Below are 27391 nucleotides of genomic sequence, written 5' to 3' on the forward strand. Positions count from 1 at the left end.
CTTCGGGTATAGGGCGGTATAGAAATTAAATTAATAATAATAATTATAAAATAATTATCCTTTGTTTTAGGAGCCGCAAAATTCAGATAAGAAACATCCCCCCTCAGTTACGATGGGAGGTAAGTGAGGTCTCTGACAAGTGCATAGTCTTAGCATCTGTGTTTGAAATGTCTTTTTAACAAACTGGAAGTTGCACGCTGGATGAGTGAGCTTTGGGATACTTTGAGATGTGTGAATGGGGCAGAGCAATGGAGATTCTTAGATTTTCCGATTCCCTTCCATTGCAAAGAAAAGAATTCCTCTGGAGCGAAAGGAAAGAGACCAGGTTAAATGGAGTTTCCCTCTTGCAACGCATGCATTTCCTAAACAATGGTGCATGCTACTTAGCTAATCTAACCGCTAAAATACGTTTATTTACAATAGCAGGTTTGCATACAGTATGAGTACATTTTCAGGTTTTTGCGTTCCGCTTTGAGACCTCGGCCCCATCTTCAGTAAAGATTTAAGAAAGTAACTTTGCCTCTTTAAACACTCAGGGAACCCTCCAAAGAATCCTGGGAACTGTGGTTTGTTAGGGGTGCTGAGAGTTGTCAGGAGATTCCTATTTCTCATCACATGGAGCTACAATTATCTGATTGGTCTAACTGTCAATCCCTCTTCCCAGGGAACTCTGGGAATTGTAGTTCTGGGAGTGGAATAGGGGGGGTCTTCTAGCAACTCACAGCACCCTTTACAAGCTTCAGACTCCCCAGGGGGTGTTTTTTTTTGGGGGGGAGGCATGACTTTAAATGTACAATGCAGGTGAGGTCTTCATTTCCTGTGGGCTGTTGTCGTTTTGTCCTTCATTTTGGCGCTTCCTTTCCTGATTTTTACCTTTGGTGATATTTTCAGTGTTAACTCCTCCTCTTTCTTTCTCTCCCACAAACCACTTCTTTTTGTTTCTTCCACATCTGAATAGGTTCTGGATGGTTTGCTAGCTCAGTATGGTACTGTGGAAAACTGTGAACAAGGTAAGAACCCTTGAGACGTTTCAGAGAATGTATATGGGTGGGCCTTGGGGCAAAAGACAGGAACCAGACCAGGGCAATGGATGAAATAGGGTGTAACCACTGGGCCTCTTGGGCATGCTCAGAAGATAAGGCTTCTGTTTGATGGCTGTTAACTTGTGGGCGACAGGGCCGAATTAGGGCTAGTATCTAGACCTTCCAGTTAAAGATCCTTGAGCTGCAAGCTCCAGGCCGACAGCAGCAAGTAACCTGTCTGTTGATCAGACAAAAGCAGGTCAGGCTCCCAAGTATTTATATACTAGAGCTGGCCAATGCTGAGGCTTCTTCCTGCCAGAAATTGCAGGGGTCCAATGCTCCATGTCAGCTATTTCCCTTCTGTGCCTGAGTTCTTTGAGGACGCAGGTGGCGCTGTTGTCTAAACCACTGAGCCTCTTGGGCTTGCCGATCAGAAGGTCAGCGGTTTGAATCCCCGTGACGGGGTGAGCTCCCCTTGCTCTGTCCCAGCTCCTACCAACCTAGCAGTTCGAAAGCACGCCAGTGCAAGTAGATAAATAGGTACCGCTGTGGCAGGAAGGTGAATGGTGTTTCTGTGCGCTCTGGTTTCCGTCACGGTGTCCCGTTGCGCCAGAAGTGTTTTATTCATGTTGGCCACATGACCTGGAAAGCTGTCTGTGGACAAACGCCAGCTCCTTCGACCTGAAAGCAAGATGAACGCCGCAACCCCATAGTCGCCTTTGACTGGACTTAACCGTCATGGGGTCATTTACCTTTTTAAAAAAACCTTTAGTCATAGAATTGTAGAGTGGGAACCCTGAGGGGAATCTAGTCCAACCCCCTGCAATGCAGGAATCTCAGCAGACTCAATACCTGACAGGTGGCCTTCCGACCCCTTTGCCAATTATTTATTTACCAGATTTCTGGACTGCTGTTCCTTACACGTAGCGATCTCAGGGTGTGAGGTTCCAGCATAACATGTTGCATGCACTCAGCTCATGACAGAATTTGTGGCATATGTTTACGGGTGAAATGCATATTCGTAAACGGACACGTTATAACTCTAGTAGAAGATCCCAAACCTCTTTGTGGTATGCATGTATGAATACACGTGAGTGCTGGACATGTGTGCGGGTTCAGACACGTATATGTAACAGCACCAGGGCTGAGGTGCAATGGGACCTGAAGGGCAGCAAGAATGCCACACACGATACCTAGAGGAAATGGCAGGGTTCAGTGTGGATCCTTGTGAGCCCAGGGCTCTCAGCAGGTGCCTGGTCATCCCGCCCCCTGACACCATCCCTGTGGCCCAATCTGCTGGGAATTGCAAAAAAACAACAACAAATGTCTTTAAGCTCCAGCCCTGGCTTTCTCTCATGGGTGGTGAGGATGGAGCTTGTTTAATACAGAGTTATTTTGATCGATGATATGGGTGCCTGCTTTAGCTAACTTGAGATTTCTTCTTCCTCCTCGTGCAAGTGAATACTGACAGTGAGACGGCGGTTGTCAACGTCACCTACTCCAACCGGGAACAGACCAGACAGTGAGTTTTTTTAAAGTATCTTATTGGCTTGTAATTTTTATCTGAAGTGGTCCTTGGGTGTGTTCACAATTCTGCGCAGGGCTTCGAATTCTGTAGCTGGCAAACAAACAAAAAAATAACCCAAAATGCACTCGCTGCTGCCTGCCTCCTTAATTTATTTCTGTTGCAAAGTCTGTGGCTTGTTTATTACGGTGGTACCTCGGTTTACGAACTTAATCCTTTCCGGAATCCTTTCTTAAACCGAAATTGTTCTTAAACCGAGGCGCGCTTTCCCTCATGAGGCCTCGCACCACCATCGCCCTTCCACCGCTCGGATTCCATTCTTAGACCGAAGTAAAGTTCGCGAACTGGGACACTGCTTCTGGTTTTGCGGAGTTCGTTAACTGAATCGTTCGTAAGCAGGGCTGTTCTTAAACCAAGGTACCACTGTATTTACTTAAGTGCATTTATATGTCTCATCCCCCCCCCCACACACACAAAGTGATATCAAAGCAATGTTCAGACTGTAACACAGTTGAGTAACATTTTCTTCCTCTTCTGGGGACCACATTTTCAGGGGTTGTGTGACAGTGGTGAGTTAGTCTCCCAAACTGAGGCAAACAACCCTCTCCTCAATTGATCTGTGCAGGTCAGCTAAGGAGGTGATCTATCTGATGACTGGAGGGGGGGGGTGGTTCGCCTCCCCATGAGAGTACTGGGCTGGACAGGGAGGTTTATGTTCATATATATACACACACACACACACACACACACACACACACATACATATACACACACACACACACACACACACACACACATATATATATACATATACACACACACACTTTTCAAAACATCAAAAAACCACATAAAATAAACCAATGCAGCAACTATAAACACGCCACAAATACTAAAACAAAAACTATACAAGCTACAAAAATACAAAAATGAAAAACAAAAAATTATTTGTTAAAAACTGCTTCTTTCCTTAACATTGTTGCTTGACTTCCTCACGTCTACCCTACCTGCGTTCATTGTCCTTCATCTTTAGTAATTTCTTTACATTGTACCAACCATATTTTCCAAAAAATCTTATCCATTTCTTAAATTATTTTCTTAATTCATTATTTCACATTTCATTAACACTTAACATAATTCTAAATCTGCAGTCTAACATTTCTTCCAAGTTCTTTCTAAATTTCAATCTTACTATATTTTTTCAAATACATTTTAAATTTCTTCCATTCTTTTCCCACTGCGTCGTCCCTCTGGTCACGGAGTTTCCCGGTCATTTCAGCAAGTTCCATATACAGTGGTGCCTCGCTAGACGAAAAACTCGCTAGACGAAAGGCATTCGCTAGCGAAAGGCTGACTCGCAAGTCGAATTTTCCTATGGGCTTGCCTCGCAAGATGAAAATTTTTTGCGATTTTTTTTTTGTCGTCAAACCGCTCTTCCCCCCTTGGTGCTTCGCAAGACGAAATTTTCGCTAGACGGCAGCACTCACAGAACGAATTAATTTCATCTTGCGAGGCACCACTGTAGTGGACAGGGAGGTTTAAAGCTCTCTTCCCACCTCAGCAATGGTTGGCTTTCTGCAGCATGAGATAGTGCCAGAAGAACACCACAGGGAAGTTATTTGGGTGACCATTACTGGGCTTGTAAAAAGCTATTGAGCAGAAACATGGCAGTTCCTCACCAAACTCCGAGCACAGGAGCATCTCAAAAGCAACAAGAAGGGTTCCTGACTGGAACCTGCCATGATGCAATGTGTATAAATAGCAGGCTTTGCAGCAGCATTAAAAAAGAAAAAGAAAAAAAGAATTGCAGTATCGGATTTAAAGGTAGCAGCCGCTGCCGCCATGTGTTGGGATGCTGGGATGTGTTATCAGGTTGTCCCATAATGTGGCCTTGCTAATGGTAACACCCCCATCTATAGGTGGCTTTGTGGAACTGCAGCCCATTGCTAAAATTATACTCTGGCCTTTCTTTCTTAAGGCATGTTGTAATCCTAGATCTCTGATGAGTTTACCTCAAATAAATAAACAAAGAAGTTTGTTTGTTTGTTTGTTTGAGGTAAACTCATCAGAGATCTAGGATTGCAACATGCCTTAAGAAAGCAAGGCCAGAGAGTGAAGGCGTGTATGCATGTACACACGCACACGCACACACACACACACACAGTACTTTTCCGTGCATAAGACCAGGTTTTTTTCCTAAATAATAATGTCAAAAATTAGGGCATGTCTTATACATGGGGCCATCTCCCCCCATTTCCTTAAATCTGTGTCCCCCAAAATAGGGGCCATCTTATACATGGGGGCATCTTATAGACGGGAAAATATGTGTGTGTGTATATATGACAGAATATTTATTTATTTATTCATTCCACCTCCCAAAACCGTTTCATCACATTTAGTTTAATGTGAAATGTACACCTTGACAAAATCTTACATGTAGCGATAAAAAACGTCAGGGTATGAAGCGATTTTTTTAAAATGCCATTACTGATAGCCATTTCAAATTAATGGTGGTGGAGGGGAGAGAACTGCCCATATATCAGCTCCCTTTCCCTTTGTCAGAAGTGAATAAGGAGAGGGGAAGAGCAAAAAATAAATAAAATTTAAAAATCACTGGAAATGAGAAGCAAGCAGCTGTGGCAATCGGAAGAGGGAAGAGGGCTTGTGGGTTTCGGGGGAGGGGCAGATGCATGAGGAACCTTCCGGCTTTTCAAAATGGCCTTGTTATTGTATGTTCTTGGCTGCTTTATATATCGGCCTTGCCATGACTCCACCCCTTTTTTATTTACTATAATAATACAACATGTGGTGCTTCTCATAGTGAAGCCTCTGGTGTGTGAATTGGCAGAGCTGGTGTGGTGGTGGCATGGAATAGAGAGTAGTTCGAAGTCCAGCTTCTGTGAGGGAAGGAAAAGTTGTCAGCTGGTTGGGGATTAAAACCTCAGGACAAGCTGAGGAGTGGTCCTTGCCAAAACTGCACACAGTTTTCACATCCAGATTTTAACTAACCAGACAGTTCTTTTGACTGCAGATGTGCTGATTTTAGTTTTAAGTAGAGTTAATTGAGTGGCTTCTCTCTGTGTGTATCTGTCTGTCTTATCTTCAGAGCCATTATGAAACTTAATGGGCACCAACTGGAAAACCACGCACTGAAGGTCTCCTACATCCCCGATGAACAAACTGTGCAGGGTGCAGAGAATGGGCGCCGAGGGGGTTTTGGATCGCGGGGCGCCCCGAGGCAAGGTTCACCCGTGGCTTCAGGAGCACCCGTGAAACAGCAGCCGGTAGACATTCCCCTCCGCCTTCTCGTTCCCACCCAGTATGTGGGAGCCATCATTGGCAAAGAAGGTGCCACCATCCGCAACATCACCAAGCAGACGCAGTCCAAGTAAGTCCCTGCTAGCTTAGCAAGTGTTTCCATAGAAACCTCACTTGCTTACTGCCACACCTTTGTACTGCTTCGCTGACAAGAGTGTGCTAGATGCTGCATGGGACACAAGGCCGGCCCTATCGTTGGGCAGAGTGAGACGTCTGCCTCAGATGCTTGGGGGTTGGGGTGAGGTGCTGGAAGGCACAGTGGTGTGTGCGCCAGGCAAGCTGTGTCGCATCCCTTCAGATGTCCTGCAGGACTTGGGCAGAGTGGAAGGCCCTGTCCTGTTGCCACTGTTGAAGCCAAGAATCAGCTGCAAGTCCAGTTGGTATATGGAATGGGAGGCACCATCTTGTCCTTCTCCCTAGGCAAATAAAACGACTTGCGGTATGCTCTGGTGGAAACATAGACCGGAAGGATTTAAGCTGTTAAGACAGGCAGGTCAGAGGCCTAAGGGGATTGCGTTGGGATTCAGGGAACAAAAGTATGCCTGCTCTTGGGCCTAGAAGGCACCTCAGGCTGCAGATGTGGGTGCTGTTAAGGGTGGCACATTGGGAAATTTATTTATTTGCAAGGGTGTGTATGTGTCTTTATATAATATATACTTGCGGAGTGTGTGTATACACACATGTGCACACATTCTTGACCCGCTACAGGGTATTTTCGGTGATGGTCCCCCATTTGTGGAGTGCCATACCCTATGAGGTACAAATGTTCTCCACATTATTACCTGACTCATGGAGACCCAACCCACTGGGAAATGATATATTATTTTGTTTTTTGTGCTACCCTTTCTCTAAGAAAACGGTTTCCTGTTTCCCTTTCCACTCACTGCCGCCACATGACGTAGCTTAAGCTGAGAGACCGGGACTAGCCCAGGAACTAACCCAGTCAGCTTGATGGCTGAGGAGGAGTTTTAACGCAGGCCACCTCAGTCCCAGTCCCTGAGCTCCATTGTTCGAGATTCAAAATTACTTCTGTGGAAATGTTCCTTTACCGTATGTCTAAGAAGCCCTACAAATGGCCTTGTTCTTGCCCAGGGAGTTTTACAGATCTTCCTTAGGTTGACAAGATGGAAATGGAAGGGGAAAAGTAAAGGATTGTGAGGTGTGTAGGAAAGATGGGCACCCTGGGCAGAGGCGGAGGAGCAGCCAAGGGGAGTCAAGTTTCTGAAGCATCTGTTGGGTGGACTTTGGGTTTCTGGTTCTTCGGGCGCATGCTGTGATCCTCCTTTTCCTAGTTTTGCTACTCAAGCAGCTGGATCTTCTCTCCCTTCCCTGCAGAATCGACGTGCACCGGAAGGAAAACGCTGGGGCAGCAGAGAAAGCGATCAGTATCCATTCGACCCCAGAGGGCTGTTCTGCCGCTTGCAAGATGATTTTGGAAATCATGCAGAAGGAGGCAAAAGACACCAAGACGTAAGGCTGTGGGCTATCGTTGGCACAAAGTGTGGCGTTGGCTTATTGGATAGTTGTTTATTTCCTTGACATCTGATGGGAGGGCGTTCCACAGGGTGGGCACCACCACCGAGAAGGCCCCCTGCCTGGTTCCCTGCAACCTCACTTTTCACAGGGAGGGAACAGCCAGAAGGCCCTCAGAGCTGGACCTCAGTGTCCAGGCTGAACGATGGGGGTGGAGACGTTCCTTCAGGTATACTGGGCCAAGGCTGTTTAGGGCCTTAAAGGTCAGCACCAACACTTTGAATTGTGCTCGGAAACGTACTGGGAGCCAATGTTCAGGGGTTGGTGTCCCAAAGCGTAAGAGGTGGCCTGGAATTTACCTCAGGAACAAGTCAGAATGTGGGAGTCCAACGCTCTGATTTCCCCACTTTCCCCCCAACTCTCTCCCCCCCACCACGCAGGGCTGATGAAGTGCCCCTGAAAATACTAGCCCATAACAACTTTGTGGGACGGCTGATCGGCAAAGAAGGCCGCAACTTGAAGAAGGTGGAGCAGGACACAGAGACAAAGATCACCATCTCTTCGTAAGGCTTTCTTCTCCCTTCTATCCCCTCACCCCCTTTCGTTTCAAGTCCCTTTTTATATTAAAGCATAGTGTTCAAATTAGGCTGTGTTCACACTAGAGCGCTATGGAGTGCTGAATCTGTGCTTCCCTCCATCCACACAGGAGCACTTTCTATTTTATGCCTTCATAATTTACCTCAAGAGTTTCCCGCCAATACTATTGGGCAAGGGGTATATTTGTACCGTGTGTTGTTGTCCTCTCCCCTTAGTTAGTTATTTACTTCCCTCCCCACCCTAAGTCCTGGAAACCTGAGGTTCATTGTGGGCATGCCCACAGGCATTTAGTTGCCTGTGTGCACTCACTTAAAAAAAAAAGGTGTTTTTTTTTTAAAGTCGTATTTTTCACTGTACCAGATTTTCACAAAATAGCAGTCAAAAATGAAATGAAATTATGCATGTTGCTCCAAGTTGGGCAAGGATTTGGAGACACTTGCATGAAAGGCTGATGCTTCCTTTCCTCCTCAGGCTGCAGGATTTAACCCTGTACAACCCTGAAAGGACCATCACTGTGAAAGGCTCCATTGAGAACTGCTGCAAAGCAGAGCAAGAGATCATGAAGAAAGTGAGAGAAGCCTATGAGAACGATGTGGCAGCTATGAGTGTGAGTCTGCTTATGTTGCACCTTCTCTGGGCATTCAGAAGCTCTAAAGACAGCCCATCTAGAGCTACTGCTATCTTTCTGGGAATCGCTGGCTTTCCATCAAAAGGCTCCGAAATCCATTCAGCTGCTCTGTATGAATACGTTATCCTTCAAAAGCCGTTACCTAGTCGGTTGTGGACTTGGGAATCTTAAATCTTAGGCATTGGGTTCTGCATCGTTCTTTTGAATAGCATTGGTTCCTCCCTGCCATACTTTCTTTTCCTCTTACAGGTTATAATGATATGACAAATAAAGTAGGGTGCAGATAGGCTGGTGGGATGACAGAAATTCTTGTGTACTAGAAACTTTTGCAAACTTGGTTGCAACATCATAATAAGTTAACTGGTCAAAAGAGAGGCCGCTAAATGACAGGTGGAGGAATAACTTTTAAGAAGGAATATATGCATTTCTCTTGATTTGAAGTAGAGGCCCTGAAACAGAAGGTTGGTTGCAAATGAACCCACCAATTTATTAATATAATTAGTAGCAGCAGAAAAAAATATTTAATATTGACATAGGGCTTTTTGAATGTTCAGATTGCAGTAATCTTAACAATATTCGATAGGCATTGTTATTGAGTTGAGCATTTTGTGGGGAGGATCGCCCAGAGTTGTTGAGCTTTGGGGTGGTGGCGGCCCAGAGTTCTTCAGCTTTTTTAAGGGGGGATTGCCAAAAACTGCTCGCCCTCCTGACCTACACTTTCACTTACACACGTTGCTAACACCAACAATCCACTGTCACCTCGCCGGCAGAAGCCGCCAATTGCTGCAGCGACAGCCAATCAAGCCCAGCCCTTTACGCAGCCACCAATAACACACCCAATAGCTGCAGACGGTCTCCGGGTCCCAGAAACAACATATAACATGTCCCTCTGATGCGCTACCCGTGTATACGATGAGCCCCAAATTTTAACTTGATATTTTAAAAATTTTTTAAACAACCTTGTCTTATACACGAAAAAATACGGTAATTCTGATGTACACAATGCACATAATGGGCAGCCCTTTTGATTCTCCCCTTGCACAAGTGAGCAAAAAAGCCAGGAAGCCACAGTTAACCGCAGCTTCCTGTTAACACGCAAAGCAGGAGCTATGGTTAATAGCTTCCAAACAAGCCAGGATGCATAAGTCAACCTTAAGCTGTGTTTTAAAGCTGGCTTCTGATCCTGGCTTGCTTGGAAGCCATGAGCCACAGTTCCCAATTAGAAGGTAACGGGAAGCTGTGGTTGATTGCAACTTCCTGTCTTCTCCTGAACTCATGTGAAGGTAGGAGGAAAGCCGCAGCAAAGGGGTTATGTGCAAATGTGCACTGCCTCGTGCACGACCTGGATTATTAAGCTGGAACATGAATATCTGCACCAGGCCAATGTCATATCATGGTTTGGTAAACAGCAGCACCTCTGTGGGTTTCCAAGTTCCCACTTCTTCCATCTTGCACCTGGGCTCCCTCCTCCTTGGTTTTTGCTAGCCATAGTATGCAGTGAAGCCTGAATTTTCAATCTAAGGTTTTAGTGCCTTACCTCCAGACATGGTTTGAAGTGGAGTGCAAACAGTTGTTCCAAGATTCACATCCACCATAACTTGCCATGAACGGCACTGACTATACAGGTGATACTCAAAAAATTAGAATATCATGGAAAAGTACATTTATTTCAGGAATTCAACTTAAAAGGTGAAACTAACATATGAGATGGACTCATGACATGCAAAGTGAGAGATGTCAAGCCTTTATTCGTTATAATTGTAATGATTATGGCGTACAGCTGATGAAAACCCCAAATTCACAATCTCAGAAAATTAGAATATTAAACGAAATCAACAAAACAAGGATTGCAAATAGAACAATATTGGACCTCTGAAAAGTAGAAGCATGCATATGTACTCAGTACTTGGTTTGGGCCCCTTTTGCATCAATTACTGCCTCAATGTGGTGTGGCATGGATGTTATTGGCCTGTGGCACTGCTGAGGTGTTATGGAAGACCAGGATGCTCCAATAGCGGCCTTCAGCTCTTCTGCATTGCTCGGTCTCATGTCTTTCATCTTTCTCTTGGCAATGTCCCATAGATTCTCTATGGGGTTCAGGTCAGGCGAGTTTGCTGGCCAATCAAGCACAGTAATCCCATGTGCATTGAACCAGGTTTTGATAATTTTGGCAGTGTGGGCAGGTGCCAAGTCCTGCTGGAAAATGAAGTCAGCATCCCCATAAAGCTCGTCTGCGGAAGGAAGCATGAAGTGCTCCAAAATCTCCTGGCAGACAGCTGCATTGACCCAGGACTTAATGAAGCACAGTGGACCAACGCCAGCAGATGACATAGCTCCCCAAATCAACACAGACTGTGGAAACTTCACACTGGACTTCAAGCATCTGGCATTGTGTGCCTCCCCATTCTTCCTCCAGACTCTGGGTCCTTGGTTTTCAAATGAGATGCAAAAGTTGCTCTCATCAGAAAAGAGGACTTGGGACCACTGAGCAACAGACCAGTTCTTTTTTTCTTTAGCCCAGGTAAGATGCTTCTTGTCGGGGTTTGGGTGCTGGAGCTCCTCGTGCACAAACTTGGACTGCTCATGCACGAGGTACCAGTAGCGGGGAAAGCGGCCAGCGTTCCGCGTGCTTTTGAGCACGGGCGCCGGCCAAGTCTCACAATCCGAAGGAAACTGAGTAAGCCGGGTAATGACTCCGAAGGTGCATGAGTTCTTAATTGCCTTCTAACCAAAATATTGCCTCGAGAAATAGAAGATACCCTGAATCTGAATAGGTAGATTAACTCAAGGAAAATAAAAAAATTACTTTAAACCTTTTACTCCCCTTTTGCCCCAAAGAAAGACAGACACCGGTTATATCTTTAGTGGCTTTGGCAGAACCCGCGTAGGCTCGTCCCCTAAGCTAAGTTCTCCTAAGCTCAAAGTCCCTGCGCGCCCAATCTTCCGCGAGGCTAACTAAATAAAACTAAAACCGAAATATCTTCCGCAAGCCTAGCCCTAGGCTAAATCTAAAAGAAGCCTAACTAAAGCTAAACCGAATGATCTTCCGCGATCTAACTCTAACTAAAGGAAAAACCCATCCAACCCATCCAGGCCGCTCCCAATACCCTTAAACTAAACCCTGACTTCAACTGAAAGAACTAAAGAAGAACGTGAATGAACCTGCCTAAGCGGGGAGCCTCAGCCTTTTATTTAGGAACAAACGTGACATCATGATCAATGCCTCAACCAATAAAATCACTGTTGCTGCCCTCCAAAAAGGCGGGAAGCAAGTTTAACGCTCATTAATAACTTTGAACATGACCGGAACTACAAAATAAAGGCGGATTAATCTCATTGGTGAACCAAACTATTCATTCTTACTTTCGCTTTCGCGCGTAGTAATACCAAAAGTAGTTCCCGAAAACTTCATTAAACAAAATAAATAAATGTGGATCCTATGGCGGATCCGTGCAACGTATTCCGACATATCAACTTTCTTTTTTTGTTTTAAATTAAATTGTTTTTGTTTTGGTTAAATAAAAGGAAGGAAGGTTAAAGACATCATAAACATTCACTTTGACATAAATGTTACCAACATTACTGACACAAGTATTTAAACACCCTTTCAATATGATGAAGCACTTATACAAATATGCAGCTATTAAATGCTATGAAAATAACAAACCACTGGCCAAACATAAGAAGTGATCAATTCGATACACTGTAATTAGATGAATACGCATATACTTTCGCGTGCAGCGTAAATCAACAAATCACTACCCAAACACAGGACCCGATCCGGGTCCAAAATTAAAAATAATGGATAACGACTAGGCAAACACAAGAAAGGTCCCGATCCGGGACCAAAAGTAAAATATAACTAGAGCTGGGTCTTCACCGCCTACCCAGACCCCTCCCCCATTTTAAAAAATTATTTTTTGTTTTGTTTTGGAAAGCAAAGATAAAATGGATAAGGAAAATTAAAAGGTTCGTGGCTCAGGGGCTACAGAATCGAGGGAACTTTCAGGATGGTACATTCTGAGCTCACCATAGCGACCACAGGTAACGGGGAACTAGGGTTCGATTCCAGAGAGGGGATTTAAGCCACCTACGTAAAGGTCTCCCAGCCATGAGAGAGGATTTAAGCCACCTACATAAGGGTCTCCCATCAACAGCAGGAAACAGAGTGGAAGGAAAAGCTGGGAACCTGGTTTACTGCCAAAAGGTAGCATATAAAAGGGGGATTTTTCGAAAGGGGGTACCATGAGGGTAGGAAGATGAAGGAAAACCAGACCCTACCGTTAGGGGTGTCACCAGACTTGACATATATGCAGTGAACAAACCCGAGAGTGACCAATTCTTTGATCAAAGGAAGGCATTTCAAATAAGATATACAAACGTTGAGGTGCATATTTTAGACTGCAACTTTTGCAAACACAACGTGGAGATTTAAAAATATTAAAATGAAGCATGTATGCATAAACATGACTATGACTAGAACTGCACAAAGACGATACTGAGACTTTACACAAACATTTCCATGTCATCAAAATTGTGATGCTCTAAGTGGAAACCATTGCAGAAAGGCTTTGCACACATATACACCCATATCATTGATTATCAAGCTAAGAGAGAAAACACATGTAACATGCGAGGCGGATATTTCAAGAAGCATACAAAAGTGAATATGCAATTTTTGTAAATACAATAAAAAGTACAGGACAGTTTTAGAACTGCAAAAGGTGCTGGAGAGGAAGATGAAGACGATGAATGAGTTGCCAGGCGTCTTCTACTCAGGTTACGCACGACCACGTAGAAGAAATAGTTCTGGAACTCAGGAAAAGTTCATGAAGCACAGGAAAAGTTCATGAGACAGCGAGTTCTGAAGAAACAAGAACACCTGTGGAAGAAAGGAGGTTAAGCAAGCAAATCAGATTGATCTGCTAGTGAGTGCAGGAAAGGGTGAAACTGGAACAAATCCAGGCAGCCAGGAACCAAGGGCCGCCCAGAGGCAAACAAAAGGCCTAGGCAGTAGGAGGATTAGGCAACACTGCCCAGAACTGAACTGGTGCTTTCTATTGAGCACTTTTGAAGAGTTACTGTACTTGACAAGAAGTTGAGAAGTTAGCAAGTAGCTAACAACCAGAGTTAGACATCACGGCTTGCGATGAAAAGGGAGTATCGAATTTCACGCAAGGTTCGTTCAGCGTGCCTTTAAGAGGAGAATGAGAGTTGAACACACAAACAGGTGTGGGGAAATATGGATTTCTTCCGCAGAAGCAAGGACAGTCCTCCGCTGAGAAGGATTAAGCAACAAGGGGCTGCCGTCGAAGATGCAGGTTGGCAAGTACCACGCAAAGGCCACCTAATTTGACTTCTCATGGATGCTGAAAAAAGATATTCAGTCTCAACCGGGAGGAACTGACTCAAAGAGCCTGTAGAAGAGTCCCTGGCTGATGCAGGAAAAAATAGTCCAGAAGAATACCTGGGGGAGATGCGGGGCATATTTGCAACAAGGTGGAGAGTAACAAAGAGCAGGTGAAAGGGGTTCGCGTCTTTGGTTGGAAGTAGGTATGCTGCAGGAAGTGATGGCAGCGATCTGCAGATATGGTGAGTACCAATCAAAACCAGCCAACAGAATGCCCACGCAAAAGTCAGCACGGAACATAGCAAGGAACGTCCCATGGTTGGCGATTGGATCATTAAAGCAAGGGAAAACTTGAACGATGTAAGAGTGCTTGAAGAATGCTCTAAGTGAAGCAACTGTAGAGCTTTATCCATGGAATTCTGACAGAGAGTCGGTGAATTCACCATTCCTTGAGGGAGGACCTTCCAAGAATATCTGGAAGCTGGCCTGGTGTTATTGAACACAGGCAGGGTGAAAGCGAACTTTTCTTGATCCGCAGGTGCTAGTGGGATAGTAAAGAAACAATCTTTGAGATCGATGATCGCAAGCTGATGGTTTCTAGGAATGAGGTTAGGGTTAGGAAGTCCACATTGAAGGGGACCCATTAGAACAATTCTTTCGTTGATCTTTCTCAAGTCTTGAAGTAAACGCCATTTTCCACTTTTCTTCTTTATAACGAAGATTGGAGTGTTCCAAGGGCTATTAGAGGGTTGCACACGATCCTGGTGTAGCAGCTCTTTAATTAGGGCCTCTGCTGCAGCGAGCTTTTCTGACGTCAGCGCCCATTGGTCGACCCATACAGGGGGTCCTTCCTTCCATGTGAGTGGAAGAGCATGTACTGGCGCTGATGCAAAGGCCCACATCAAAAATGTGTATGGATAACAGTTCTTGCTTTAGACAATAAGTCTCTACCCCAAAGGGTGATAGGCACATCCATAACAAGTGGACGAAGCTGCACCATGGAGCCTGAGTCTGACTGGAAGGTAATCGGATGTACGCTCTGGTGGGCGGGTTCGAAACCTCCGACTCCGAAGACTTCCTGGGTGACAGTCGTTGCCCACTGGTCAGGCCAATCCTTTCTGGCGATAACTGTGACATCTGCGCCTGTATCAAGAAGACCCTTGACCTTGCGTCCACCCATTTCTAAGACGAGGTGAGGGCGTTCCTCTGTAATCTTGATTAGCGCCATTGCTGCCTGAGGAGGCAGAGAGTCCACAGGAGCTGTAGGTGTGGAAGTAAGCAGATAGAGTCTGGCAATTTCCAAACCTTTTGTTAGGACACATGGAACAGTTGAAAATCCTGGAATCAGCAACTGTGAGGAATCTGTAATTCGGACTAACCCTGCAGTCAACGTGACTGTAGCAGGAAGACGATCCATCCTAGGCAGGATGAGACAAATTGAAGTGTCTGGGAATGGACCACAAATAGATGTTGGCAATTGCTGAGCAAACCATGGATTTGAAAAGTAACAGTCCTCTGTTAGGAGGAGTGGTATACCTGGGACAGAAGCCTCTTCTTGTTCCTCACTGGCAGTGTCTGAAGACATCTTTCTGGCTTCGGATTTCTTGCACTGTTGAAGTTGGCAATTTTGAAGCTGCTTTGCGTTGAGTTGGCAGACTTGAGGTTCTTCTGGTAGCTAAATTTGTTGATGCTGTTGAACTTGCTGGCATTCAGGTAGTTGTGTATTAAACTGGCAAGTTGGAGCTTCTTTCTTGACAGAAGGTAGCTGAAGCTGTTGTTCCTGATAGTTGCTTGGTTGTTGCGAGCTGAGCTTAAAAGCTGGAGGTGACACAAAGGTGTGGACATTGTTAGCTGGAGTGATGCTTGAGCTTCCACAAGAGGGAGCTGGCTCACTCACTTGCATTCTCTGACTACATTGGAAGTGATCATCAGCTGGGTTGTAACTTGGATACTGCTGTTTCATCAAGGGCAAATGTCCTTCAATGACAGGTTGACCTTGACTCGAAGGTGAATAAAGCTCAGGTGCTGCAAGGTTGACTTCAGTAGGATGTCTCTTCAATGTTGAAGGCAATTCTGTCGTCAGAGACTTGACTGTGATTGCTTGCTGTGAAGTAGGGGTGACATTAGCAGGAACTGAGAAGAGGTCAGCAGGAGGTGAGCTGACTGCTGTGCTACCTGCTGGAACTCTCTGGATAGGTAAAGCAGACGAAGAAATCTCTGGAACCTGAATTTCTGATGAAGTTACATCTTTTCTCTGGACATCTGAAGAGTAGACATCTTTCTGGATCACCTTCTTTTCCTGATGACCTGGATAAGGAGTAGCGTTGTTCATCTTTCTGGTATTGTTGACCTTCAGGATGTTCTTGAGTTTGCACCCTATTATTTTACCGGGGCCGGGGCGCGGCCCGCAGAACCGTTTCCCTGAACTGGAGATGAGGTAGGTGATGTGTTTTGTGGATTCAAACGACAATCATTTGCCCAATGAAATCCTTTTTGGCAGATGGGACATCTCTCTGGTGGCTTGGCAGAAGGCCTTGGTGTTGCCGTGCACTGCGACCGGAAATGTCCATCGCCTCCACACCCATAGCACTTCTTGACTGGCGTAGAGCTGTCTTGACGCGGCATCTGTACTGCAGCTGCCAAAAGTTGTGCTTTGTAGGAGTGGGTGCCCACATTCTGGCAGACGCGTAGCATCTCAGTCAATGTGGCATCTGGACGAGCTGCAACTGCTGTTAGGGCATTCTTGCAGTCATCGTTGGCATTTTCAAAGGCAAGTTGTCTTGTCAGCATATTTCTGGCATGACGATCTTCTATCTGGCGTTCCACTGCAACAATCAGGCGATCCACAAAGTCCCCATAAGGCTCTTTTGGACCTTGCCTAACTGCAGCGAATCCTGATACTGAGCTGGCATCTGTGCGATTGGGTAATCTGCGCCAAGCCTTGACCACGATGTCCGCTATGGTGACGAGTGCAGCATCGGGTATGGCTAGCTGTTGATTGAGGTTGGAGTAATGTCCTGATCCTGTGAGCATATCTTCTGTGGCGAGTGGTGTTGCACGTCTGGCTGCTACCTCTTTCCACTCTTGCAGGCACAGAAGAGCATCTGTAGGCGATAGGAAGGTGCGAAGTATCAACTTCCAATCAGATGGCAGAAGTCGGCTAGTAGACAGTCCTTCAAGTAGGCTTCTAGTATAAGGAGCTTGAAGTCCATTTTCACGTATGGCTTTTCGTAGTTCACGTAGCGTTTCAAAAGGGATGGCTTGATATCTTGCAGGTTGTCCTCCATTGGCACGAATCACTGGAAAGATGTGCATTGGATCAGCGCTAAAGTCTATTTGTCCCAAAGCTGCTTCCAAAGCTTGAGTTCTGCAAATAGGTTGCATTGCTATTGGATCTGTAGGTGGCATCAGTGAGTTTAAATCTTCTTGATGCTTTCCAAATGATGAGCCACTAGATGGTGCTAAAGAGTCTTTGACATCTGGATGCCTTGAAGATGGTTGACTATGAAGACAAGATGGCTGACTTGAAGTCGGATGAAGACAAGATGGCTGACTTGAAGTTGGAGCATAAGGTTGTTGACTCTGTACTGCAAGTTCTGGCATCTGGATCATCACTGTTTGGCTTTGCTCTTGTCCTGAAATCCGTATTGGCATCGGCGGTGCTGAAGGGTTGGCAAATTGATGCTGTGTTGCTTGCATCGAGGCGTTGAAGTAAGCTGGCAATGATGACTTTGGATGAGCAGGCTGTAGTTCTGCAGGCAAGGATGCTGTTGTCCTCAATGGAGCTTGCATTGAAGCTTGGATTGCTGTTGATTGGAAATCGGCTTGCTGCAAAACTGGAGCTGCTGGCTTGAATGCGGCCTGCAGGGCAGCAGGGTTTGCTGGCAAAAAAGCTGCTTGCTGCTGCTGCTGCTGGATCGCTGGCAAAAGCGCAGCTTGCAATGGAGGAAGCGGGACCGTTGCTTGAAGCGAGGTCCGCGGCTGCTGTTGACTTGAGATCGCTGGCTGGTAAAAGGCCTGCGATGGCTGCGGAGCGACTGGCGGCGAGGCAGTCCGCGGCGGGGCTTGGAAGGCCGACGGCGTCTGCTGCACCGGCACAGGCGGCAACGAAGCTGGCAATGACAAATTGGACAAGGGCGAGTGCGTGCACGATAACGAGGCCTGAGCTGGCTGCTGCGAAGGGGCCGAAAATGGCACAACCGCAAGCGGCAGCACAGGGGCACTATTAAGAGCAGCACTCCTAAAACTTACAGATCCATCAAGCAAAACGTTTCTTGGAGCGATCTGTTGAAAACAGTTTCTTACTTTGCTCCATACCAATTGTACAGGAATTCCGATTTTTGGGTTGGCCATAAATTCTAACCCGATCCTTTCCCATGAGGCTAAATCTTTCGTTCCCTCCTTAGGAACCCAAGGGCAGACTTCTCCAATAGTCTTAACTAAAAGCTCTACTTCTGATTCAGAGACAGGGTGACCATTTCTTTTCAAAAGGTACAATAAATCTTCACAGAACTTTATTTGAGCAGTTGAGAGTGAGGAGCCCATGTTTAACACTTTCAAAAAATTTCCTCCCCCACCCGTAGGCTTCTACTAGGGGACACCGGTCCTACCCGTAGGCTTTGACCGAAAAACCTGGCACCCGTAGGCTTTCGCCAGAAAACCTCCGCCCCCACCCGTAGGCTTTTGCTAGGGGCTACCGGCCCTACCCGTAGGCTTTGACCGAAAAACCTGGCACCCGTAGGCTTTTGCCAGAAACCCTTCCCACCCGTAGGCTTTAGGGAAGACCTTACCCTGCCCGTAGGCTTACACCGGCCCTACCCGTAGGCTTTGACCGAAAAACCCTGGCACCCGTAGGCTTTTGCCAGAAAACCCTTCCCACCCGTGGGCTTTCGGGAAGACTCTACCTGCCCGTAGGCTTAAGCTAAACTCCTTGCCGCTCTACCCGGGGACCCCTTGGGGCAAAATTTACTCTATTTTGGGCAAGCGGTGGATTTGCGCTACTGCAGCGAAATCCTGGATGAACCGGGCGGTTATACCTCACCTCTCAACGTTTGTTTCCAAGCCACTTCCGATATGTTGCCTTTAACCGGAGTCTCCGTGGAAGCGATTCCGACTTGCTTCGCCTCAGAGAGGGGCACCACTTGTCGGGGTTTGGGTGCTGGAGCTCCTCGTGCACAAACTTGGACTGCTCATGCACGAGGTACCAGTAGCGGGGAAAGCGGCCAGCGTTCCGCGTGCTTTTGAGCACGGGCGCCGGCCAAGTCTCACAATCCGAAGGAAACTGAGTAAGCCGGGTAATGACTCCGAAGGTGCATGAGTTCTTAATTGCCTTCTAACCAAAATATTGCCTCGAGAAATAGAAGATACCCTGAATCTGAATAGGTAGATTAACTCAAGGAAAATAAAAAAATTACTTTAAACCTTTTACTCCCCTTTTGCCCCAAAGAAAGACAGACACCGGTTATATCTTTAGTGGCTTTGGCAGAACCCGCGTAGGCTCGTCCCCTAAGCTAAGTTCTCCTAAGCTCAAAGTCCCTGCGCGCCCAATCTTCCGCGAGGCTAACTAAATAAAACTAAAACCGAAATATCTTCCGCAAGCCTAGCCCTAGGCTAAATCTAAAAGAAGCCTAACTAAAGCTAAACCGAATGATCTTCCGCGATCTAACTCTAACTAAAGGAAAAACCCATCCAACCCATCCAGCCCGCTCCCAATACCCTTAAACTAAACCCTGACTTCAACTGAAAGAACTAAAGAAGAACGTGAATGAACCTGCCTAAGCGGGGAGCCTCAGCCTTTTATTTAGGAACAAACGTGACATCATGATCAATGCCTCAACCAATAAAATCACTGTTGCTGCCCTCCAAAAAGGCGGGAAGCAAGTTTAACGCTCATTAATAACTTTGAACATGACCGGAACTACAAAATAAAGGCGGATTAATCTCATTGGTGAACCAAACTATTCATTCTTACTTTCGCGCGTAGTAATACCAAAAGTAGTTCCCGAAAACTTCATTAAACAAAATAAATAAATGTGGATCCTATGGCGGATCCGTGCAACGTGTTCCGACAGCTTCTGACGTTGTTTCTTGTTCAGGAGTGGCTTGACAAGAGGAATACGACATTTGAAGCCCATCTCCAGGATCCGTCTGTGTGTGGTGGCTCTTGATGCACTAACTCCAGCCTCAGTCTACTTGTGAAAGTCCCCAACACGTTTGAATGGTCTTTTCCTGACAATCCTCTCCAGGCTGCGGTCATCCCTGCTGCTTATGCACCTTTTTCTTCCACACTTTCCCCTTCCACATAACTTTCCATTAATGTGCTTTGATACAGCACTTTGGGAACATCCCAACTTTTTCTGCAACTACCTTTTGAGGCTTTCCCTCCTTATGGAGGGTCTCAATGATGGTTTTCTGCACAACTGTCAGGTCAGCAGCCTTTCCCATGATTGTGATTCCTACTGAACCAGACTGAGAGACCATTTAAAGGCTCAGGAACCCTTTGCAGGTGTTATGGATTGAGTACTGCACCTTTTCACAATATTCTGATTTTCTGAGATTGTGAATTTGGGTTTTTCATCGGCTGTACGCCATAATCATCACAATTGTAACAAATAAAGGCTTGACATCTCTCGCTTTGCATGTCATGAGTCTATCTCATATATTAGTTTCACCTTTTTTAAGTTGAATTACTGAAATAAATGAACTTTTCCACGATATTCTAATTTTTTGAGTTTCACCTGTAGTTAGCAAGGAGCAGGAAGTGTAGGAGGGGAGAATGGAATGAAGAAAGGAGGCTGTCCAGTGCCTACAAGTCTGCAGTGTTGCCCTTGATTGCAAAATTGTGTGATTTGCACCACAGTGGCTTGCCTAATGTCACCTGGGGAATTCCAAGAGCAAAGTGAGATTTCGCTGGGAGCTTCCCAGTTCTTCACTCCCACTTTATAGCTTATGGTGCACCGTGCTTCATAAACGTGTCTGGTTCACTGCTTTGGGGCTGCAACAGTTTGTCTTTGTTTACCTTGAGTAGCTGATCGATGCACCGAAACCTGGGTGCATAATAGAAAGTGGTGATGTGCTAAAGTGTGTTTTGGTGCCGTAATTACTCTACAGAGGCCACCTGTGCCCAAACTTGTTTCCATGGGTGCAGAAGTTTATTACACAGAGCCTTCGGCTGCTTTCTTGGCCGTCTAAACCAGGACAAATTGATTGAAGTAGTTTGCAGGAAGTAAGGCAAAACCTCTGCACTGTGAGAAGTGTTTCAGTGCTGACAGCGAATTCGCAGTAAAAATGTAGAAATGAATATTTTGCTTGCCATATTATATTTTCTCACTCTCTTTTTCTTTTAGCTACAGTCGCACCTGATACCTGGTCTGAACCTAGCTGCCGTTGGCCTCTTTCCTGCCTCTTCCAATGCAGTGCCTCCTCCCCCAAGTAGTGTCTCTGGTGCAGCCCCATACAGCTCTTTTTTGGTAAGCTTGAACTCAGCCTACACAAAACATGCACTAGCATAGAGCTTTCCTTTTCCTGTAGCGTGTGTGAGTTTCAGACAAAATCACATGCAAGTTCTGCCAAAACAAACAAGCCCATGCACTAAACATTCTGTGACATCATAGCAAATCAGCCAATGGTGGGTGCATGACAGACAACAGTTTCAAACCTAGTAGTTTGGGATATCGCGTTTGACTGATACTGACTGGTGATCACAGAAACTTTTATCTCGGCAGCCTCCTGAGCAAGAGACAGTCCACGTCTTCATTCCTGCCCAGGCTGTGGGTGCGATCATCGGCAAGAAAGGACAGCACATCAAACAGCTCTCCAGATTCGCAAGTGCCTCCATCAAGGTGCCCGTTCCATTCTGTTTAATCCCTATTGTTGGTTTTGTTGATTGATGCAAGCCATGACAGTGCTAGAAAACAAAGTAGGCACCCCAGGGTCCCATTGGAACTTCAGGGGAGTTGTGGAAGAGCAACCTGGAATCATAGAGTTGTAAAGTCCAACCCCCTGGAATGCAGGAAAATGCAGCTGTCCCATACGGGGATCGAACCTGCAACCTTGGGATTATCAGCACGAACTGAGCTAACCAACCTAATCTACATCATTTGGTTCATGGGGGAGCTTCCCAGTGGATTATGCCATTACACTCGTGTTGATGCAACTTAGCAGCACTGTCTGTTCTGCTTGCTATGCTAGAGAGTTTAGGTTCTTTAAAAATGTGTGGCAAATCTTTTTTACAAAGGCACAGCCAGTTTGCCAAGAGTGATGCAAAATTCTTGTTATTTCTTCCCACCCCCCTGTTAGCAAAGTCAAGTAAATAATACAGAGAAAAGAAATCCTGAACGAAAACAGTGTATAATTTAATAAGAAAGGAACAGAGAGGCTTTGTCCTTGGTTCACGCCTTGCACGTGGCAGGTACCTGCCCGCTGCCTGCCTGCTTAAAGGAGAATCGTGAGGCTACCTCAAAGAGCCCTTTTGCAAAGTGCTTTAAGACAGCCTGCCTACTTGTCAGGTTTGGCATGTGAGGCCAATACTGAGAAGGATCTGGCCCATGGGGCCAAAAGTATTCCCCACCCCTGGTCCACATGGACTATCAGCTGTTTTCCAGGTAGGAGAGGCTTTTCTAGTCCTACCTGGAGATGCCAGGAATATGATCAGGGACCACCTTTCTGCAACCAAAGCATGCACTCCACCAGTGAGCTGTGGCCCTTCCCTAATTGACGTTGCAGTTATTGTTATTTCTGTATCTGTTTTGCCCTGGGCTCCATTGGAGGAAGGTGTAGGGTATGCCGTCTTAATAAATAACAATCACAATAATTGCCATCAGGAATGCATGGATCATCCTTTGGCTCAGTTCAGTCTGAACTCCGTATCTTGGGAGTAGTGGGAGGGATGGGGAATGAATGGGGCTTTGCTGATAAATGGCTCTCCCTTCTGTTCTTCCTCTTGTGTCCTTCAGATTGCTCCTCCAGAGACGCCAGATTCCAAAGTGCGAATGGTGATAATCACTGGACCACCAGAAGCCCAATTCAAGGTTTCTTTCCTCCCTTCTTATAGATCAGTGGCCACATGATTACAAGCATTGTCTTCATTATTTACTGAGTGCCGTTTCTCAGGCCCTGTTGCAGGTTTCAAACAGGCACCCAGTTGGTCACTGTGAGAACAGTTTGCAGAACCAGATGTTGCCGCTACTGGTTTTTTTATCATTATTTAATCACCTCTATTATGTCACAATCCATATGCACAATGCTTTACAGAGTAACACAAGCAGAGAGAGAGAGAGAGAGAGAGAGAGAGAGAGGTCTCTGCCCTGAGGAGATTACCATTCACATTTCAATAAGGGAGGCAACAGTCCGAAGAATGGACTGTATTTTCTGGCAAAGGGTGTTTAAGGAGATAACATAAATCACTGGGTTAAAGCTGACCAAAAGTCCAGAGGTAGCATTATTATCAATTTATGATGGGGTGGAAAGTTCACAGGCTAGGAAGGACTTGCTCACACATTTATTGACAGCTGCACAAATTATGCTAGCTAGGAAGTGGAAGAAGCAAGCAGAATATAAAATGCAAGATTGGTAGAAAGAGGTGTGGGATATAGCTATTAATGATAAATTAGCATGTGCCATTAAGGTAAGACAGGGAACATGCAGGAGAAATGATTTTGAGGAGATATGGAGGGTGTTTGTAGGATTTGTACTGTTAAAACGGAAAGGGGTCAAACCATCGCAAGAGGTGTTGAAATTTTGGGAGGTTGGATAGTTACAATGGAATAGTCTCGGTGGTGGGGTGCACATTTGTATTCTTATTTATTTATGATTATTACTTTGTCAAAAAAATAAGAATAAGAATAGACTGTTTAAAAGCGCCTTGGAGCTCTCAGTGAGCAACAAGACAGCAACTTACTCAATGAAGGTGTTGCTGACACTAAGCTCTAGGCGTGCCCCTCCCCTCTAGCCTCTCACTCTGGATCCCTCCCAAGCAGATGAAGGCTGTGCTGAGGGGGGTGGGCAGTGGCGTAGCTAGCCTCTGCGCTGCTGGGGGCGGCGGCAGCGCAGAGGCACCCCCCTGGGGGAGGGGCACGGCGCGCGCGTCGTGACGTCATCATGACGTCACGATGCACGTGCATGCAGAAAGGGGAAATTTTCCCCTTTCCGAGGCTTTTTTTCGGCGGGAGGTGGTAGCCAGCTAGGAGGGGGTGACAAGCGTGACACCCCCTCCTCGCTGGTCGGCCCCCCCCCCGCCGAAAAAAGCGGCGGAAAGGGCAAAAAGAAGCAGAGCAAGCGCTTGAATGCGCCTATTCTGCTTCCTTTCCCCGCCCCCCCAGTGGTTTTTTTCGGCTGGGGGTGGTGGCCAGCGAGGAAGGGGTGACAGGTTTGACACACCCCATCGCTGGTCGCCCCCCCCCCCCGCCGAAAAAAGCGGCGGAAAGGGCAAAAAGAAGCGCTTGCTCTGCTTCCTTCCCCCGCCCCCCCCCAGCGTTTTTTTCGGCGGGGGGCGGTGGTCAGCGAGGAGGGGGTGACAAGTTTGACACACCCCCTCGCTGGTCGGCCCCCCCCCCCGCCGAAAAATAGCCCCTGGAGGGGGGAAAAGGCGACATGCCCCCCCTTCGGGTCCGCCCGGCAGGGTGGGGTGGGAGGGGCCGGCCAAAGTGTCACCCCCCTCCCCTTGACCTAGGGGCGGCCCGCCCCCTGCGACGCCCCTGGGGGTGGGCTCCTCCTTTGGGCCTGTCTGGCCTGTTGCTCAGCAATGTGCAGGACCCTCCTCAAGTGGGGAGAAGAGTCAGCAGGACTGGGACTGTTTTGGTCGCACGCTTTGACTCTCAGCTTCCAATCCTGTCCTGGAGGACTCGCCTCCTTCCGACCCTTCCTTGATCACTCAAGTCTCCTGTTTCTATAAGCTCCCAGCTTGTCCCATCTGCTGACTGCTCCTCAGTTTCCCACCACCAGGCTGCATGCTCTAAGGTGTCATCTTCAGTGCCCTTCCTGGGGGGCTGTTGGGCTGGCAGCCCCCACCACTCCTCCCCATCCAGCCTGTCCCTGACAGTTTTAAAATACAGTCGTACCTTGGTTTTCGAACAGCTTACTTCTCAAAACATTTTGGCTCCCGAACACCGCAAACCCAGAAGTGAGTGTTCCGGTTTGCAAACTATTTTTGGAACCCGAACGTCTCCTCCGCGGGTTCCGATTGGCTGCAGGAGCTTCCTGCAGCCAATCTGAAGCTGTGTTTTGGTTTCCGAACGTTTTGGAAGCCGAACGGACTTCCGAAACGGATTCCGTTCGACTGTATAACCAGCGCTAAGTCTTTGGGGCTGGGACAAGGCCTGGGATGTCCCTGGAACTGGTTGATTAATATCCTCCTGGTCTCTTCATTCCTCCCCACCCGTCAGGCTCAAGGGCGGATTTATGGCAAACTTAAAGAAGAAAACTTTTTTGGCCCCAAAGAAGAAGTGAAGCTAGAGACACACATCCGAGTCCCCGCTTCGGCTGCAGGAAGAGTCATTGGCAAAGGAGGCAAAACGGTAAGTGAATGGTCAGGGCTGTCGACGCCTGCTTTGGGATGAGACCACTGGCACTGCCATGACCCAAGATGGAGCGTGGAGTGTCTCTCAAAATGATGGTGTTTGATTATTATTGGTTATTACTTATTGAGAGCCTGCAAGCGTGCTAGAAGTTAAAGCTGAAATCACATAAAACAATGTATTCAAGTATCTGCTTGAAGGCATGATCTATGGCTTATCCAAATGATCAGCTCTGAAGGTGCAGTGTTCGATGTGCAATATTTATATATTGTAAAGTGATAGTGCAAAGTCTCTCAGGCGTCCTCGTCTGTCCTCCGACGGGTGGCTAGCTTGTCCCTTGTTTCATGGGTACGGTTTCATCTAGGAACGGACTTTATCTTTGATGATGATGATGATAATAATAATAATAATAGTGCATTCTATCAACATTACATAAAGCTTGTTGAAATAATATGATAATAAATTTGAAATACTCACCAAGAGGTATACAAGAGTAACCCTGACTAAACAACTCCAACACTTCAATGGTTCATTTCACTAGCAAAGGCTGATACAAACTAAAGATTTCACAAATTTAAATACAAAAAAATCCATCAATCATTTAAACAGGCAAGGAATCATTTAAAGGGGCAATACACAAGCTAGCCACCCGTCTGAGAGACTTTGCACTATCACTTTACAGTATATAAATATTGCACATCGAACTCTGCACCTTCAGAGCTGATCATTTTGATAATAAGCCATAGATCATGCCTTCGAGTAGATACTTGCATACATGTTTTATGTGATTTCAGTCTTATTTGTTAATATAAATAATTTCTAGTTTAAATATTTTCATAATATTCTCGTAGTTCATATTGTAGTGTCTTTCATGCTTTTGTGTATTTTATGTCGGGCTTTCATTACCGTGTTTGTCTGTTGGCTTTTGCATAAGTGTATAGAAGAGGCTGAATCCTAACATCAACCCATGGTTTGCAGAGCCAGACCATAGTTTCTTTCCCCCCACCATCATATTTTCTTCTCTATTAATGTATATAACATACATAATCTATTCACTCTTCTATCCAATCTCATTTCACTAATACAATAGCTGACTTCCCCCTACCTCTTTACAGCTTTGTCATCTCTCTTTAATTCCTTATCTTTGTACAGTAGCACCTGGTTGTGAGTCCTCCCCGTTTAGCATCCATTTCGTGGAATGTCTACTGCAAACCCGAAAGTACCGGAATGGGTTACTTCCTGGTTTGCCGCATGCGCAGAAACTCAAAACCGCTCACGCATGCGCGCAGAGCAGTGCTTTGTCGAGCGTCCCTTTCATTGAGCGTCCGGGGCTCTGGAACAGATCCCGGACTCAAAACAAGGGTACCACTGTACTGTGTTCTAGCAAACTTTCATCCTTCTCTTTATATAATATCTTTCCTCTGTTGTTGTTGTTTTGTGAAATTTACTCTAGGCACATCTAAGTATTGCTTTGGGAACCATACTTACACAGTTAATTTTTAAAACAATCCCATTCTTTCTTGATTTTTATGTTTGAGTGATTTCTTATTGCTTCTGTCAGAAACAGAATGACAGACCGTAGTTTCTTATAATATCGGAATCAACACTGTCTTGACAAAAAGGGGCATGCAAGTGACTAGCAAGCAATGATTTGAAGTCATGCCTGGAAATGTATTGCCAGCTGTGGTTTGGGCATACCGTAACAGTATGTGGTGTTACATTTGCACTGACAAAACCGTTGTTTGGGGTGATGCTATGCCCTAATAGGGTACTGTTTAGAACAGCGTCCAGAAATATTAGGGGAGGGGAGGTAGAAGGAGGAAGAAACCTGTGAAACCATAATTTGCACGTCTGAAACACAAACCATGAAGTTTTAACTATGGTTAGTGCAAAGCGTGGTTACCTTTGAACCCAGTCTTATTTTTAAGAGTCTGCAGGAGTAAGTGGAAGGGAATGATAGGGTTAAAG

At 46.1% G+C, this 27391-nt stretch overlaps 1 protein-coding gene across 3 annotated transcripts in view; it reads left to right on the forward strand.

Annotated features, from left to right (window-relative positions):
* IGF2BP1 (insulin like growth factor 2 mRNA binding protein 1) overlaps nucleotides 1-27391 on the forward strand; it is a 71149-nt gene that overhangs the window by 40917 nt on the left and 2841 nt on the right. The window contains exons 3-13 of one of the 3 annotated variants that reach the window (XM_033169582.1): nucleotides 71-128; nucleotides 959-1010; nucleotides 2481-2544; nucleotides 5651-5932; nucleotides 7198-7332; nucleotides 7776-7898; nucleotides 8404-8539; nucleotides 21257-21379; nucleotides 21635-21751; nucleotides 22865-22939; nucleotides 25292-25423. In XM_033169582.1, coding sequence (XP_033025473.1) covers nucleotides 71-128; nucleotides 959-1010; nucleotides 2481-2544; nucleotides 5651-5932; nucleotides 7198-7332; nucleotides 7776-7898; nucleotides 8404-8539; nucleotides 21257-21379; nucleotides 21635-21751; nucleotides 22865-22939; nucleotides 25292-25423 — 1297 coding nt within the window. The remainder of the gene's footprint in view (nucleotides 1-70; nucleotides 129-958; nucleotides 1011-2480; nucleotides 2545-5650; nucleotides 5933-7197; nucleotides 7333-7775; nucleotides 7899-8403; nucleotides 8540-21256; nucleotides 21380-21634; nucleotides 21752-22864; nucleotides 22940-25291; nucleotides 25424-27391) is intronic. The other 2 variants (XM_033169583.1, XM_033169584.1) reach the window with 2 other exon arrangements.

Source organism: Lacerta agilis, chromosome 14 (assembly GCF_009819535.1).
Source record: "Lacerta agilis isolate rLacAgi1 chromosome 14, rLacAgi1.pri, whole genome shotgun sequence".
Classification (NCBI taxonomy): Eukaryota; Metazoa; Chordata; class Lepidosauria; order Squamata; family Lacertidae; genus Lacerta; species Lacerta agilis.